The sequence below is a fragment of the Sturnira hondurensis genome, unplaced genomic scaffold (genome assembly GCF_014824575.4).
Source record: "Sturnira hondurensis isolate 20B ecotype Veracruz unplaced genomic scaffold, ASM1482457v3 Scaffold0001872, whole genome shotgun sequence".
In the NCBI taxonomy this organism is placed as follows: domain Eukaryota; kingdom Metazoa; phylum Chordata; class Mammalia; order Chiroptera; family Phyllostomidae; genus Sturnira; species Sturnira hondurensis.
In genome coordinates this window covers 10,578,800-10,597,384 of record NW_028074503.1, presented here as the reverse complement: position 1 = coordinate 10,597,384, position 18,585 = coordinate 10,578,800, and the positions used below count along the sequence as shown (strand labels likewise).

Genomic DNA, 18,585 nt, shown 5'->3' with positions numbered 1-18,585 from the left:
ACCTCCAAGGGCTCTCTACTGTATGGTTCTATTAATATAATATTTTTAAATGACAAAACTGTAGAAATAGAGAACAGACTAACGGTTGCCAGGAGACAAACAGGAGGTGGGAACAGGAGGGAAATGGATGTGGCTATCTGAGGGCAGTTTGATGGATTTTTGTGGTAATGAAAAGGTTCTGTATCAGTGCAATGTCCTGGCTGTGACATTGGGCAACAGTTCTGCAAGACCTTATATAGTTGAGGGAAACTAAATACAGGGCACCTGGGATCTCTGTGTTATTTCTTACATTTGCATATGAATTCACAGTGGTCTCAAAATAAAATTTGAATTAAAAAACGTGATGAAGTGAGCTTGTCATTACAAGGAAAAACAGTACTTTGGCTAATGAAAAGATTCATGCTTCTGGGCAAAAAATACAATTTTGAAAAGTTTGTGCCATCACGAGTGTCAACGTCCCAGGACCTGAAGACTTTCTATGAAATTAGTGGGGACATGAACTAATATTTTTACTACATTAGGAAACGTGCCAAAGTTGTAAGAACTGCAAAATTCAGTGAATCAATATTTTCTAAACAATTAATGCACGACATTACCAAGCCATTTGTAGCTGAAAGATCCGTTCCAAATAGACCAGTAGATTTACTGGGCAGAATAGAAAACAGTTCACCCATATAGTTTCAGATTCCAAATGCAACTAACCTTTAAGAAATTACCATTTGCCAAAAAAAAGGAATTACCATTTGTCAACTTTGACCCAAGTATTAAAAAAAAAGTGTCCACAATCACCTGAAAAACTATTCAAATATGCCTCCCTTTTTCAGCTACGTGTCTGTATTACATGAGATTTTCTTCATACCCTTCATCTAAATAATATATCACAACAGGCTGAATTGAGTGTTGACACATGTATGAGAACTCAGCTATTTTTTTATCAAGCCAGACATTAGAAACTCGCCCCCCAAAAATAAAACAATGCTTCTCTTTTGCTAAATTTTCTTTATTTTGGAAAATATAATTATTTTTATTAAACACGGGATGTATGCTACCACATTTGGGCTTATTATTTTTTAATGATTAATACAGAAAGTTTTAAATTTTTCTAGTTTGAATTCCTGACAAGGTCAGTGTTGATAAAATTCATGCTCCTAAACAAAAGTTCTTTGGGTTTCTAGGCAATCACTTGTGAGGCCCCTACCCTTGGCTCCCAAATAAAGGATCAGCCATTTGGAAAGCTACTCCTTCTACAAGACAGTGTTATTCTGGAGGGACCTGAGCTGTTTCCCCACCTTTACTGTTATTTTTTTTTTTGCTTCATCCCCTTAAAAACAAACACACAAACAGTGTTTCACTCATTAGCCATTTACCAAAATAAAGGCTTGCTATAGTATATCTAGCTATTCACACAGATGATCCATTTATAGAAGAATGAGGTGATTGTAACATATTTCAGTGAAATCCATGACAAAGAATCCTTTTGAATTGCATTTGCTGTCCCTGTCGTTGAGTTCATTTTCAAGCTGCGTGTTGCTAAAAGGGGAAAGAAAAATAGAGGGCTTAATTTCCAAATTTGAAAATTGCCACTTGAATAAATCACAATAAAATGGTCTACTTTCCAAATGAAATGCCAGCCGCAGTGCCCCAGCATCCCTCCCAGCAGGCTGGCAGCCCCAGCCCTCGTCTCCAGGAATATGCCCTGTCCACTCACGTTAGATGCTAAACATTAGGGTGATTACACAGCTTAGCCTCAGAAGGAAGGTCATTCTGATTTAAAGATCTGAACTAGATCTGGAGACCCTGACTGGTGGGGCTCAGTGGACTGAGCACTGGCCTGCAAACCAAAAGGTCGCCGGTTCAATGCCCAGTCAGGGCACATGCCTGGGTTGCAGGCCAGGTCTCTAGTTGGGGGCACGCAACATGTGAGAGGCAATCAATCAATGTATTCACAATGATGTTCCTCTCCTTCCCTTTTCCTCTCTCTAAAAGTAAATAAATAAAATCTTTAAACTAGATCCAGAGGTTCTGTTATTAGTGAATTAACTGCAGAAATGTCTACACGAAGGAGAATGTAAGTTGATTCCTTCCTTTGGAGAATGTGTTTGAATGACCCAGAAACAAAGCAGTGCTGTTGTAACATTATGGTGGGTATGCATGTGTGTGTGTGTGTGTGTTTCCCCTTAATAGCCCTGCCGTGTCCCTGATAGCCTGACAGTTTCTCCCTTCATTGACTTAATGTTCTTCCTTCTCTCTGTTTTATCATATTCTTCCATTCCTTCCAATTTTTACTTAAGTCAGCTGCTACAATGGCGCTGATATTTGCCAGGTTCCAGAGGCACATCCAACAACCCCATTCACACAGCTACCTGACCCTGCCCTCCCAATCCACTCTTCCAACCTCCCCACTCCAAGCCCCAGACTCATAGTTCTGGTCCTGGGGAACATGCCTGCAGGTTGGTCTACTGGGTCCTGTATCTGTGGATCTGTTCCTTCAATTTTGAGTCATAAAATAAGCTAAAATAGCTGTTTGAAATACAAAGCAACCTGCACACATTTTAAGTACTTTTCTAACAAGCTTGTGAAGTAATTGATGCATTGCCTCCTGATTGGCTTTCAATGTCTTCCTAAAGTTGATAAAATGTGATCCTGGTGTATAACAATAAAACTATTTGCTTTCTGTTCACTGTCAATCTTTTGACTGACTTCACAGACAAATATAGTATCTTGATACCAAATTGTCCACTCTAAAAAACTGTAACCTTAATATGCTATAGGTCTTGAATACTCATTTTCTTAAGAAAATATATTCTTGGCCCTGGCTGGTATAGCTCAGTGGATTGAGTGCAGGCCTGTGAACCAGACGATTGTTGTTCGATTCCCAGTCAGGGCACATGCCTGGGTTGTGGGCCAGTTCCCAGCAGTGGACACACGAGAGGCAACCATACATTGATATTTCTCTCCCTCTTTCATTCCCCTCCCCTCTAAAGATAAATAAATAAAATCTTTAAAAAAAAGAAAATGTATTCTTGCTTTAGTTAATGGGAATATTTTATATTTTTAAAAGTATTCTAACTGGGCATGTTTTTCTTTAGTCCTGGTGATAATCAGAGAGTCTATTTTGAATGAAATATAACTGGAAAAGTTTTAAAGCTTCACTTTTCAGTGATGTTCGGATTTTTCAGATTTTTCAGACTTTACACCATTTTCTTTGGGCTGTTTTATAAGAACTTGAGAATCCCCATGCTCTGTGCTCTCTATTATTGGTGTACACAGTGGATGCGGGGGCCCATTGCTTAGTGCTGCCCTTGAAAATGAAGGCTCTCATGCAAGATATGCCCTGGCCCCAATACACACTTGCACAATTTTCTACTCTTCCTGGGGGGAGACCCAATCCAGTGGCTACGGATGTGGTAGGTACCCGCTGTTACTGCTCAGTTACTGTTACTGCTTCCACTTGCTGGTACTTCCCAAGGGCACTGCCCAATAAACCTCCTGCATGCCCAAACCCATCTCTGAGTCTGCTTCCCAGGAAGCCAGTCTGAGAGGAAGCATTTTTAAGGGCCTATTGTCATTTTAGAGACCTCCCGATTAAGGCAAGATTTTAAACCTCTGCTTGGAAATCTTGCTGTGTATTTAGTTATTATATATGAAGCCAGAGTTAGTTGGAACCTTCTTTTATGGAAAAGCCCCAAATATGCTGGCACCCCATTTCTACAAGCCTGAGCTCAATCACCACTCAAAGACTTAATTTAAAAAATACAGGTCACCTCTCCCCTTTACCAGGAAGGTTGGAACTCATAGGCAAAGTCAGTTTCACCTCTCAGAAGGAATACAACTCTAAGATAAGAAACTCCCCCCTCAAAAGCCTCCATGCGTTGCAATGTAAGAATCATTGATTTATAGCAAAGGTAACCAAAACTGATAGCCTCAAAGCAGTTGGCCCCAGAATTTTTTAAAGTATATTTAAAAAGTCTTAATTCTTCTTCATGCGATTTCATCACTAGGTTTTGAATAACCAGGTATCAGATTCAACTTACGTTTCTCAGAGTAAAATCTGGTTGTGAAGTTGTCTTATTACGATATTTCTTCCGGATGCAGCAGACGCTGATGAGGGTGACGATCAGCATCAGCACAAACACACCGACGGTGGAAGACACGGTGGTGACGATGGTGTCTCGAGTGGAGCCTCTCTTTTCACACCTCTCTCCCAAGTACCACCAGTCTTCCCCCGACGGACACCTACACATTCGGAGCACGGCACAGTTAGGCGCCGGATATGTTTAAATCTGAACATACTCACCATTCAAGGTGTGGGTCAGCATTGGGTGCACCGGTGTCTGAACATTTCACCCCCCTCGGGACCAGAGGGGGATGGGTAGACCAGCACTAGGCGGCCAGGCAGTGTCAATAGAAAGGAAAGATGGAGAGACTCCTGATCTGGTGCTCAAAACAGCAGCTCCCGGAGGGGGGGGGGGGGGGAGCGGAGAAAAATAGCCTAGATAATGGGGGAATTTAGTTCTCAAGGTCCTCGTCCCTCCAACTCCCAGCTACACACCTTGGCCAAGCTCTTCTCAAAACTTAAGTATCCCCCTCTACAAAATAGGGACTGTTAACACTTAACCACATTACACTATTGTGAGGACTTCAGATATGTAATGCATGAGGACTTTTTCAGACAATTAGAAATGCAATATGCTATGTTCTCATAAATAATTTTATTGTCCGTGTGGCTTTCCAAAGTCCCAAATAAAGAGCAAAAAATAAACACCCTCTGAATGGTTTCGAGATGAGAGTTAACTAATTTCACTGGTGTGGAGTATCAGTATTTAAGTCCACACTGTGGGAATGATAACCTTTCAGACAGAAGAACGGGGAGATCTTGTCCACGTGACCCCTTACCTGCACTCAGCTTTGCCACCTCGGACAGCGCAGATGCCATCGTTCTCACACTTGAAGTTTGCGCAAGGATCAGCGATGCTGGAGGTCGGGATTGGCGGTGTTGGTGTAGAGTTGAAGTGGGCGCTGTGGTCGGAGGTCGGGACTGGCTGCGTTGGTGTAGAGTTCAGGTGGGAAATGTCTAAGGGCGGCAGGGGAAGAGCATGGATGGAAATCAGGTTATCAGGTTTTGCTTTAACTAGGATTTGATCTTGAAACTTCAAAACAGATACTCATAGGCAGTGAAATAATCAATGGCTGGGCTGAAACCTAGAGGCAGGGGAAAGCTGGGCCAGCCTGTGGGGCTGCCACTGAACTCTAAGGTGCCCAAGACTTCACTACTGGGAACCTGAAAGCAAAAGGCCTTTCAAAGTGAGAGGCAACAAGCGTGTGTTTGGGATTAAAAGGATAACAATTGGGGAAGCGTCCATTCAAGCAGAAGCCCATATAAGGTTCCGGTTAGGAGACAGAAGCCGAGGGTATTTATGAGAACCAGAATGGGAAAAATTCTACCTACCAATAGAAGGAAGGCTTTCATATGGTGTGGATAACGTAACATAGGGGTGTTTATTGTAAAGAAAGTTTTTAATTCTCAGTCTGGTCATCATAACATCTGCTTTCTCGTTATCTTTGCAAACCGTTCTTTGGACACAAGGTTGCTTTAGGCCCAGTCCAAAGGTTCTTTGCCTTGTTTTAACATTCCCAAGGTCTGAGACAGGAGACACACAAGGCAATTTCTTGGGCATGGCAGTTCCAACTCCATTCGAAAGTGGCCCCGTTTGTTGTTTTTATGCACTACCAACTCCCAAGGGTCAGACAAGGACCCCAAAGTGCAGATCACAAGGCAGCCGCAGGGCTTGCCCAAAGTCACTGGTTTCTGGCTTTGCAGAGCAACTGCTGGGTATTTGGTGAAAGACACCAGGTCTCCTGACAGCCAGGGCTCTGTTCTTTGTGGTGTTTTCTGTTGCTTCTTATCAAAATATGGTCAAATATAACTGATGAACAGGGGGCTTTTGTCAAGGGAGAAAACCCTTCACGTAGCCCCTTCTTCCTCGCGACAAAAGTTCTCCTGAGTAATTTTTTCTAACTGACACTGAAATCAAAATCTCACGAGTTTTACTTGTACCACTTTTCATTACAAACAATATTCTGATTTACTGAGATGCGAGTGGATCTTTCATAGTAAGTGAGTTAAAATCCTACCACATACATCTTGGAAACCACCAGTATTCCTGAAAAAAAATTTTTTTGGCTGTCATCGCTAAGAAAGATATGCATGTGTGTGCTTGAAAAAGACAGTCCATTTTAAGGTTAACTTCATGTGTTTGTGTGTTATTTTTATTTCTGGAATCCTAGACTATCATTCTAGGGTACAATGGCTATACTTTAACTTATTTCTAAAACGATTTCCAGCCTAAAATTTTTCACTGTTACTCCATGTAGTGGTAATTAAATTCTTTATCCTGGAACCCTCACTGTTTCAACTTAAATTATTTTCATATTGTTCGTGATTCATACAAAAAAAATTCCACTCAGACCCATTTCCTCCCACATCTCTATTTAATATACCTAAAAATGGAACCCGGAAGAACAGTAAATAATCAATGGCTACCACAAAAACAAAAATAATTGATATAAAACTATTTTTATTGACATACCTTCCACAGTCAGGAGGATATAAGCATCATTTCCTTTTATAAAATCTCTGCTTTTCAGCCTCTTGTGGGTTATAAAGGCACTGGTTCCATAGCCCCCACCTCTTCTAAACTGAGTTCCATTAGGGAAAGAAGCCACTGTGCCCACTTTGGAAGGTCTGTCCCAGAAATAGTCTCCATTAGCTGAAAAGACAATTTATATTAACGAATTATGTTGAGCGGCATCATAGTTTTGGGTGGGAGGAAAGAACGGGCAACGTGAAACACAATTAGATACAGCTTGAAATAATTAAATGATGCTGATGCCTGGGAATGTAGTCCCTGGTGAGTGCCCGGAGCGTGTTCACTTACACTGTCCTGAAGGAAGCGACCTTGCCTGGCAGGGAGGCCCACATTCTGGAACAGGAGCGGAGGGGTACCAAAAGTTGCCCAGGTCGGGTATCACATCTCTACTAACTGACCAGTATGGGAACCCCCCTGCCCATGAGAACCATTCCTCAGTGATCTTCTAAGTTACGGACAGGCTTTTTAACTGAGTCAAATCACTATGTTACTGAGAGAGCTTTTAATATTAACATACAGCACTTTATCTTGCTAACTGAATTATTTACCTCACAGAGCAAAGTCTTTCAGGAGTAAAAAGCAGAGAAGCACTCCTTCTGGAAAAGGTGATGACCACCCCTGCCCCGATCGGCCATCTTCATTGTAAGGCAGGAGGAAATATATTTTTTTAAATAAAGAAATTCTGAATATCTAGTCCCTACAATACTTTTGTTGAATATTATTTTTTACCTATCAAATTAGGGGTTTTTCTATGTCACTTGGGTTCATTATTTTCATATACAGAATTCAGATTTGGTGATAATATTCACCTTGCCACAATTCCCTTGGTCCTTTCATTGGGTTCCCAGATAGCAAAGGGTCATTAAAATGAGAAGTGTGATCATTGTTTTCTAGGTTCTGCTCCCTTTTTGAGAAAGGAGGATGAGGAATGATGTCACCATTGACAAATCCTTTAGAATTCTTCAATAAAAATTATAACCTCCTCCCAAACCTTCCCAACACTCCAGAGAACCTGTTCATCTTCCTTCTGGTCACAAACCATCCCCCATTATAAGAAGTGACTTGGTTCTGATGATTCCAGTGGCAAGATCAAAGTAGCACAGATTAAACGTCACCAGCTGAGAGCTTCTCCATACCAGGCCTTTCCACAACTTCCACACTTGATCTGCAGTGATTCTCATAACAGATCTGTGTGGCTATTATTACAGCCCCACTTTTATTGCCGAGACACTGGGACTCCAGGAGATTGTTTGCTCAAGGTCTATTTATTTAGCTAATGAAAAGCAAACCCTGAATTTTAATCCAGGCATGTCAGACTCTACAACCAATAGTCGTGCCAGCTTTGGATCTAACTAATAACCAAGATTTAAAATTTACTGTAAGTCTGGATGAAAGAAAAAAATTCAGTTTTCAAAAAATAAAAATAAAACCTACATGCCTGGCACAGCACTCAGAAGTCAAGTATGGCCATCCGTTCCCAAGACTACAGTCAGTATCTCTTTATGTGTTAGCATTCCTACGGACGTTCTTGACAGTCTGCAAATGCTGAAACCCTTCCCTAAGTAGCTTCTGTCCCTAAGATCTGGGCTCGAAATTCCCTAGGCACCTGATTGTGCAGTCTCTCGTTCTCACATCATCTGCCCCTCCAAGAGCAGTGACCGTGCATTAGCAATAAAGAAAATGAGTCACGAACCGGTGGTCATAAATGGGTCTGTAGTTATACTCCGCTGGTTGGACATTTGTTGTCGAATGTCAGGATTTTGATCCAGCAGTGTCATGGTGGCTTGTTGCCAAGGACATGGCCACTGTAATTGATCATCATTGGCTCCAGAGATCAAGTGGAAATATATTCCTGCATTATCCGAATGGCTTAGATCCAAGTAAATCTGAAAGGCATAACCTTTAGAAGAATAAAAAGGAGGACTATATAGAGTTCTAGCGGGGCTGCCAATGAACTGTGTGAAGTTCCTTATATGCCAGATATGATGAGGGCACCGCGTTTCTGAAAGGTTGATGTCATCAATTGACAGGCCACCCGATGATGCGCCAGCACCTTTGACCCCTTCAAACACCACTCTGAATTTGTTGGCTACTGTCAGTGTTACGTAGTAAAGTTCCCAGCTCCCAATGGGTATATCTGCAAGACAAACATTATTATTTCACAGAAGACAAAGGACAGTGATTCGTATGCAAATCAACATTAGAGTTCTAACCTTCTTGGACAAATGTTTCTCCCAGAGCTACTGATTCCTACAGGGCTGAGTTATGGCTTTCTCACTTCTCCAGCCCAGCTCCACTTACTTTAAGGTATTTCTGTGCAGTCGCACTCCTCTGTGCAATATTTGGGTGTTTATCTAGCTGTTTCTCAGACAGGTCATCTTTTCCCAGAGATGGATGAGCCAACAAAAGCATCTAACTCATGAGTATCCCATGCTCTCCTTAGGTTACCAGTCATTCTATTTTAGTTCTGTGTTAATTAAATGGTCAAGTAAGCCCGATATACTACATCTATACCCATGATTCCTGTGATACACAACCAAAGCCTCCTTTAATATATTTATACTCTGATTGGAACACTTCATTCACATGCAAAATTTTCAATCAACTTTTTAGCAGTATTAAACAGGAATCCACCAAACCCTAGAAAGCCTACATCCTGGGATTTACTCCTTAGATCATTCCCAGTTGACTCAACATCATAAATATTTATTTAATATTTAGTACCACCTTTTTTTCTCCCCTACCTGCATTTCCCTCTCCACTATTTCCCCCACCTCTAGTTAGCAGCATAGCTATTTCATCCTATCTTATTTTCCTGTATTATATACCCAAATAAGAATTAGTACATTTTCCCTGGCTGATGTAGCTTAGTGGATTGAGTGCGGGACTGCGAACCAAAGGAGCACAGTTCAATTCCCAGTCAGGGCACATCCCTGGGTTGCTGGCCAGTTCCCAGCAGGGGATGCACGAGAGGCAACCATACATTGATATTTCTCTCCTTCCCTTCCCCTCTAAAGATAAATAAATTAAAACTTTTAGAATTTAAAAAAAAAAGAAATAGTACATTTAACTTTTTTCAGAAGCCCGGGTAGAGAACAGTTCACTTTGTGTGAAACTCATAATTAAAACAATAACTTAAAATTTAAATATCTTTGCACTTAATGTAAAACACAATTGCCTGAAAATGACTTAGAAATATCCAAATTACAGAAAATGCCCTTGTCCACGGATCGATCCCAGACTGAACAGGAGCCTTTCCTGAGAGCTCCCATGATAGTGTTATCAGCACTGTCAGTTTAAATTCTGGACTCTTAAGCAAGTTCCTTAAGTACCTTCTGCACTATTGTCTATCAATGATATGCCAAATATGATGAGGACACCTCATCATCATCCTTCTTAACCATCCACTTTAATAGGTGATGGACATGACCCTCCTCTCTGACCATGACCGCAATCAGGGGTGGGCTCCCAGTTGTGTTCCTCTCTCCCCTCAGGAATTGCTCCAGAAGTTCCATTTAACTTGAGTTATAAAAATCAGAACCCTTCACCAGGACTTATCTTTAAGCTATAAATTAGAAGGAAAGTTCCCTTTCCAGTCTGATGGCACATTTATGAAGATGTGGTAGCCAGTCTAAGCTGGGAAGTAAAACAGCTAAAACCCATCTGAGATAGCAGAAGAGGTCCCCATCCCTGTTAGGGGACAGGGCCAGTCCTTCCTGGGGTCTTTTCCACAATTTTGTTACATGGATCCCAAGAACTTGCGAAGAACTGACCTCCTCAGTGTCAGAAACTGGTTACTGTTTCTTAGGTGAGTGCCTCATCTTAGAGCAGCAGTTTTCAACCTTTTTTGTCTCACGGCACACATAAAATAATTACTAAAATTCTGAGGCACACCAGTTGAAAATCCCTGTGTTAATGCACGCAGAGGACCCTCACTGTGGCTCCTTCCCACAGCATGAAACAAGGAGGATTAAGTTTTAAGTTGAAAAGTAATGAGCCCATAGCCCGCACCCTATTGTAGGTTGTTGCGGCACATAGAGTTAAGATTGCCTCACTCTGAACCCAAGCAATAAGGATGTCGATACTGTACCTTTTATTTCTTCCACCAGGATTAAAGTACCATTCTCATTGCCTGCAGAATACTCCCTGATGTGAATGTTCAGTTGGTCGTTTTCACTTCCACTGTTGTATAAATAGAATTGCAAGCACTGAAATCCTCTTTGAGGATACAGCTTTCTACTTTCCAGCACTGCTGTGGCCCCCACATTTACGGAGCTTCTGTTGAAATGCATGAAGAAACCAGAACCTGTTACAAGGATAAAAGCAGAATTGAGAGAAAACAGATACTGGATATAGGAATGCATATCTTGTGAGTACCATAGTTCCACTGTCATCCCGTGGTATGCAGGGCACCATGTGGGACATTTAAAATATAGCTCTAGGAGCAGACAGTTTATGAAAGAGACAACACCAGGCCCCACATTCTCCTGACTGTAGTCATTCATTTTCAAAAATGGAAAAAAGTGTCACCTACTGGATCTAGTGGTGCTCTCTCTCCCTCCCTCTCTCTCTCTTTCTCTCTCCTCCCTCCCTTTCTTCTCCACTGCTCTGGTCTATGTAAGGCCACTATCCAAATCTGCATTTAAAAAGGAAAAATATTTTTATTAAAATATATTTCACATACACCATTATGTTCATTTGAAAGGTACAACATGGTAATTTGATACATGTATGTATTGTGATATGATTGCCATTGTTGTGATAACCAGCACCTCTCCCACGTTATATAAAATTTATTTCTTTTAGTGGTTGGAATAAGTAAGTTCCAGTCTTTTATAAGCAAATTTGATTATTATAATACAATAATGTTATTCATATTTACTGTGTTGTGTGTTAGATCTCTAGGGCTTATTTAAGACTCATGGCAAGTTTGTACCCTTAGGAAACATCTGCCTGCACCCCCACCCATCACACCAGATATGATGAGGAAAACACATCAGAAACATGTCCGCACCCCCCACCCACCTGCCCGAAAAAGGAAAAGCACCTCTTGACTCTCAGGGGCCTCGTGCCCTGCCTAGGCCGTCTGAGCCGTCAAGCAATGGCTCTGGGTTCTGAAGTCTAGTTTTACATATTCGCCCTCATAAATGAGCAACAAAATGAAAATTTGGTGCTTGTAGCCAAAAAATGCATATATAATTTAAAACAAAATTACAATGAAAAATTACAATCTGAATAAAATTAAATTGTACTTTCTACCTCCATTTAAAGTATTTTTGTAGTAGGAGCAGGTACTCACAACCAGCTGAAATTCTGAAGCTGACTAAGCCACAGCCTAGTGCTGTTCGCTAGAAAGTCTCTTGGATTCTGCAAGCTCCCAGAAAACAACCCCACGGCCCTGGAGATAAGAGTCTCTCAGGAGAGACAGTCTTCTCCTGCTGTGGGTGCATGCATGGTGAAGTAGGTCTTCACAGAGTTCAGCTCTGACTGAGAAAGAAAAACGCAGAGAATAAAAGCAAAGAAATTAACCATGTCCTTACAGGCACGGAACCCATTCCTTGGTAGTAACCTAATGGGTTATCACAAATAATTCTGATAGCAGTTAGAGATAAAATGCCAGTCTTTCTTAGCAAAGAAAAAAGCTGGAACCCCACCATGTGTAAGTAAAATCGAGAAGCATCTCAACTCCGGTTACCTTTGCACTGGCCCAGGTTGGAGTGGTCGTCCTCTGGCCCCTGGGGAACCTGTGAAACCCGCTGCCAGTCAGCATTATCACCTGAGCTTTGAATCATACCGCACACATTTTCCAGCTCAAAATCACAGGAGTCCATGAAGCTCAAGGAAGAGGCTGCAAAAGCAAAGAACAATTATTGACCCTCTTGCAACATGAGAATGTACGTACTAAAAATTGAGTTTATAACAGAAACACTGGGAATGCCAAGATGGTGTTTGAGAGTGACATCTCACTGATTCTGGGTGATGGGGCCTTAAAGACCTCTTGGTATCTGCAGAACCAAGACACGGATCAACTCTGCAGATCTGAATAAATTGCCTGCCTCAGATTTTTTCATTAAATCATTTAATTATAGAAACCTGAGTCTACACTCCTCTAGTTTTCCAGATTATTAAAGCAACACCCAGATTACTTAATCCCATTTGTATTATGACTGCCACCTCATTTGGGCTGAAAAGAGTTTTGAATATCGAGCTGATCCACATTTGAATGAATGACAGTTTCAAAACCCAGCGTGTGGCATGTTCCTTCAAGACCCAACTTATTTTTGCATCTGACTGTGTGAGAAGAAAAACGGTGCTTCCAAATTGTAGATTGGGATTTGGGTGCTATTTTTTTATTTTATTTAATTATTTTTCAAGTACAGTTTTCTGTCTATTACTCCCATCCCATCCCATCCCTCTGTGCTCCCCCCTCCCTCCCATTTTTTAAAAAAAATATAGCTTTTATAATTTCAGAAAACTCAGCAATGATCAGCAAAATGGTGCAGAGCATACTTTTTTTCCTACATAGCGGAGAGAAACAAGGCATTTCGAAGAACCTATCACGTACAGCAGTTATACAAGCGATTCAGCTTTAAGAGATCATAGTCGCTGAAATCCATTCGTTGGCCAATCACATCCATGAAGTCTGAGATTCTTGTTACAATTGTGGGTTCTGTTCCATTGCTGAATGCGGTTTTACTGTAGTGCATGACTGAAGTGTAATCATAGGGAACGTTCAGCGTGTCCGAGACTTTATCATCATAGGCGTTAAAATTGTGCTCTCTGCCTAAATAATAAAGTATAAAAGACTTAATTACTTGATGTTCACAAAATCCAACTTATTTTATTTTGAATGCTATTAACTTAGAAATGAAGACTACAATAATTATAGTGCAACCCTTGCTACAACTGACCTACCATATTTCCAGGGTGTTCCATACATTCCTGCCTTAGAATATAATATTCAAGCTTAGAATTGTGATATTAATGGTCATGCTGAACATATCTAAATTTTAATTACAGCCCATAGTTAGACATTACCGTTGGGCCCAAGGTTCTAAAAACTGCCCACAGAAAGGAGGATTCTAAAAGGTGTTACTGAGCCCTGGCTGCTGTAGCTCAGTGGATTGAGCGTGGGCCTGTGAACCATAGGATGGGGGTTCGATTCCAGTCAGGGCACGTTCCTGGGTTGCAGGCCGGTCCCCGGCAGGGGACTCACGAGAGGCAACCATACATTGATATTTCTCTCCTTTTCTCCTTCCCTTCCCCTCTAAAGATAAATAAATAAAAATCTTTAAAAAATAAATAAATAAAAATAAAAGGTGTTACTGAGACAGGGTCTATAGACAATGTATCACAGAATCATACACCTGAAGCCTATATAATTTTATGAGCCAATGTCACCCCAATAAGTGCAATTAAAAAGGAAAATAAGTAAGAATTAAAATAAAGAAACAGTCAGGGTCAGTGGCAGGCAATGACGGGAGGGTGTGGGCATCCACAGCAGATGGGGATAGAAGGGAGAGGACTTTGGGGAGGGGTGGAGCGATGAGACCTGGGAATTATAATGTCGCGTCCTTAGAAAGGATTGACATAGTCAGGAGTTTGTGCTTACTGGAATATACGTACTTGTATTTTAAATGAACACATTTGGGGAAGATGCCAGGCTGCTTAACACCATACCGGTAGGCAATGGACTGCAGCTTGAAATCAAACGATTTTGTGGGCACAGTGAGGCAGACCTGATCTCCAACGCATACAAATGTGTTGTCAAGCCCTGGCTGGTGTAGCTCAGTGGATTGAGCACAGGCCTGTGAACCAGAGGATCACGGTTCGATTCCCAGTCAGGGCACATGCCTGGGTTGCAGGCCAGTTCCCTGCAGGCCAACTCCCAGCAGGGGACACACAAAAAGCAAATGTGTTGTCAAATCTAGGCAGAAGTTTCCACCAAAAATAAGACTTTGGGAATCCTAAAGAATTAGCTATGGAGGAAAGCTAAACATTTCTCTTGCTCCAGAAATGGTTTAGCCTGCTGCTGTGCCTTACTCCAGCTGACAGCAATACACTGAGGGAAGGTGGGAGTACAGGGCCAGAGCCACTGTGTTAAGGTTACGAGGTCAGGGGCCTCAGCACAGAGCAGTCCTCACAGTGCCCACGTGACAACAGTACAGCTCCCTCCACCGTACCTTACAGAGGCAGCGCAGACGGAGAACTAACAGTTACTGTGGCAAACATGAGCTCTGGTCAGACCTTTCTCTGTTGGAACACAAAGTCACTAAAAGTCGAGGCTGTCCAACGACTGCAGTGTTCCCCAATAGGGGTGCCACAGAAATACATCCAAATGCTCCACAAAATGAAAACATGGGATGACTATAATTAAGACACTTTGGGAAATGCTCCTCTCTTAGAGATTTACAATTCATGTTCATCTAAGAAACTCTGAAGTGCACAGAGGTGCACAGAGGTGTTAGTTTAATTTCTTTTAACCTGGTATTTCACAAACTAATGTGACCACAGATTCCTGTTGACAAAACACCCGTGAGCGTATTGAGGAACAGCACTCCATAAAACTTGCTTTAGGGAACGCTGGTTTCTAAGATCAGAGTCAGCTCAGACATACTAGGGTTCTGGGATCTTGTCCTCCACCAACCTTCACCTGCTTCAACCCATACTGAGTTAGAGCTAAATAAATGATGTAAAACATCAAAACATCAAAAACAGAGTTTTCCTATTGTTAACAATTGGTAGAGATGGCAGGAGAGGGCACCATGCTTAGACATTCAGTCTTTAGCTAACTGAAACTGTACGAAAACAAGAGGAATATACCTGACTGAATTCTGTCCCACATTATGGTGACATAGTCGTCCCGGTCAGAACGTGACTGCTCGTGCCAGAACCCCAGCGCATGGAGGAACTCGTGCTGAATCGTGGCTATTGTGTCACAGTTTTTCCCGATGGAGAGTTCTTGCCTCCCGACATGCCTATTTCCTACTGAAGACCAGCAGCTTACAGGAGAAAGGGGAGAGGATGCTAAAATGAGGCAGGTTGGGGTCTCAGGGCAAGTTCCCCAATGCCTAACCCACTTGGTTACCCACCTGGATCCTTCACCCAACACAATTCATTTGTCTCATAACCCTGGTGAGGTATGAGAAATCCCCCAGACCAGATGACCTTTGGAGAACTTTCCCTGACACCAAATATAATATAAAAGCAAGTCATGCCAGAGTCAGCCTCGTCCTGATTTTTCCTGGAAATTTCTAAGTCTTTCAGAAAGTTCCTGTCATACTGATGACCATTCGTAAGTGTTTTGTAGGCATGGCAACCAACAGGTGTTGCTAAGCTCCAAGCAAATAACACTCATCTTCCTAACTCAAGCAGTAAAAAGTCGTTAGGTTAAAATAAATTTAAACGCACTCATGCACCCACACTCATATTTTACTTGAAGGGTGACATAAGTTCTATCTGAAGTCTACAGAGTTGTAGACTGGATGGCAGGGAGTCCCACCCTCCTTATCTTAAAAAATGTGTAGTCTACTTGCATGTATGAAAATATTATTTTATGTGTAGAGAAAGGAGATCCAGCTGTCTTTTACTCTCCAACAAACAGGGAAGGAAGCCCCCACTCTCTCTCAAGGTCAGGGCCTAGGGAAATTTCCATGACATAATGCCCTGGCCAAACCAGGTCTCCTTAGCACCCTGAGAAGACAAACTCTTCAACTTACCCACTGCCCTTGAACACTGATATATAGTTAGATTCTCCGGCCCAGGGCTTGAAGTCAATGCATGTCTTTAGGCGATAGCGTTCAAACGAATTGAGGATAACTCCCTTGGCATTAATTTCTAAAGGAAGAACACAAACAAAAATATTTATCTCATCAACAATGTAATGAAACAACGTTGAATAAAACTATATGTTATTCGAGGACCTGCCTATCATATGCAAATATTTTATTATTCTCTAAATCCCTTTAGCCCATATTTCTATCTCTGGAGCCATTAGAAATGCATTATCCAACCTGGATGGTATAGCTCAGTGGATTGCGCACAGGCCTGTGAAGCAAAGGGTCACTGGTTTGATTCCCAATCGGGGCACATGCCTGGGTTGCAGGCCAGGTCCCCAGTAGGGGATGCATGAGAGGCAACCACACATTGGTGTTTCTTTCCCTCTGTTTCTCCTTCCCTTCCCCTCTCTCTAAAAATAGATAAATAAAATATTTTAAAAAGAAATGCATTATCCCAAAGAAACATATACATTAGATCACAAGCAACCATATGAACAATCACTGACATCTGCTTTATCTAAGAAGCTGCAACGTGTGTTTAAAGTCTGACAGTAAAAATTTTAACCTGAGGATCTTGAGATGGGAGGGTCCATGAATATGCTAAAATAGTATGGAAAGTATATCTCTACATACCTACATCTGCAAAATGCATTTTGGAGGGAGAGTGTTCATAAGACTCACAAGTGAGGATAGGGCCCCAAACAGAATTAAGAACCATAGCTTTGGAGTTAAGAATTATGCTAAGAGGTTGGATTGACCTGGAACTCAAAGAAGGCAGAGGTATGAAAGCAACAAAGATAGGCAGGAAAAGAAGCTCAGAGGGAAGAGGCTGTATTAGATGCAGGTGGAGAGACTGGCACAGAGGGAATGGGGTCAGGTACTGCTGAAGTGGAGGGTGGTGGCTGCGGGGAGGCAGGAGACAGCCTTACAGAGTAGAAGGTGCTTGGGCTTTGGAGCTGGACACATGGAGGTTATCCACGTTTTCCTCATCACTTATTTTTTATGTGTAACCTTTGCCAATTAAATTTACCTTTGGTGCTGTGATGCTATCATTACCTAAGTGGGAAATTAAAATCAATTTGCAGGGACGTTGTGGAGATAAAGAACCGAAAGTAGAAATGAAGTTCCAAGCATGCAATAGAATGAACCTGTATCAAATATTCATTTTTGTTCTCCCTTTTACATAACTTTATTTTTTAAAGATTTTATTTATTCATTTTTAGAAAGAGGGGAAAAGAGGGAAAAAGAGAAGGAGAGAAACAAACATCAAACATCAACATCGGAGAGAAATATCAGTCGGTTGCCTGCCATTTGCCCCTGATAAAGGACCAAACCTGCAACCCAAGCATGTGCCCTGACCAGGAATTGAACCACAGAACTTCCACTTTCCTGGACGACGCCCAACCAACTGAGCCACACCACTCAGGGCCCCTTTACATACCTTAACACAGACATTTAAAAATGATTACAGTAATGCACTCCACAACAACATTTCGGTCAATGTTGTTGACCACACGCAGGATAGTGGCACCATAATATTGTAATGGAGCTGAAACATGGCTGTTGCTTAGAGCCATCCCACCCTAACGTCACAGCCTGACACATTGCTCACATGTTTGTTGTGATGCTGGTGCAAACCTACCGCAACACCAGTCATGTAAAAGTGCATTGTACACAATACTTGATAATGACGATAATCGACTGTTACTGGCTTATGTATTTACTGGACAATACTTTCTATTGTTGGGGTAGAGTGAGTAGTTTCTACTTACAAAGAAACTGTGTGCCGTGTTACACAAGCAGCAGCCTCATATATCTCATGTTTGTATTATCTCTTGTGCTTGATTTAATCTTGTTGTTTCACACAATAACACGCCATACAGGGGTACAGCCTCAGAGCACTAGACTATACCGTATACCTTGCGTATACCATCTGGCTCTATGTAAGTGCACTTGATGGTGTTTGCGCAACCAGTAAATTGCCTAATAGTGCATTTCTCTGTGGTTAGGTAACTCATGACCGCACTCAGAACACGTCACCCAAGTGAAGGTCAGCACAGGCCTTACACAGATAAGGCCCTAAAATTCATGAATCCATCAGAGGCACTCAAAATTCAACCTTTTACATTACCACACAAATAATATATATTCATTAT

At 41.7% G+C, this 18,585-nt stretch overlaps 1 protein-coding gene across 1 annotated transcript in view; it reads right to left on the bottom strand.

The window, feature by feature from the left end:
* Positions 1-1,113: 1,113 nt before the first annotated feature.
* MEP1B (meprin A subunit beta) overlaps positions 1,114-18,585 on the bottom strand; it is a 31,861-nt gene continuing 14,389 nt past the window's right edge. Inside the window, exons 6-15 of the mRNA XM_037036921.1 lie at positions 16,370-16,487; positions 15,474-15,652; positions 13,216-13,434; positions 12,346-12,498; positions 10,741-10,956; positions 8,344-8,787; positions 6,591-6,770; positions 4,897-5,074; positions 4,035-4,236; positions 1,114-1,530 (exon numbers count right to left, since the gene is read on the bottom strand). Of these exons, the coding sequence (XP_036892816.1) occupies positions 1,516-1,530; positions 4,035-4,236; positions 4,897-5,074; positions 6,591-6,770; positions 8,344-8,787; positions 10,741-10,956; positions 12,346-12,498; positions 13,216-13,434; positions 15,474-15,652; positions 16,370-16,487 (1,904 nt within the window). The 3' untranslated portion in view covers positions 1,114-1,515. The remainder of the gene's footprint in view (positions 1,531-4,034; positions 4,237-4,896; positions 5,075-6,590; positions 6,771-8,343; positions 8,788-10,740; positions 10,957-12,345; positions 12,499-13,215; positions 13,435-15,473; positions 15,653-16,369; positions 16,488-18,585) is intronic.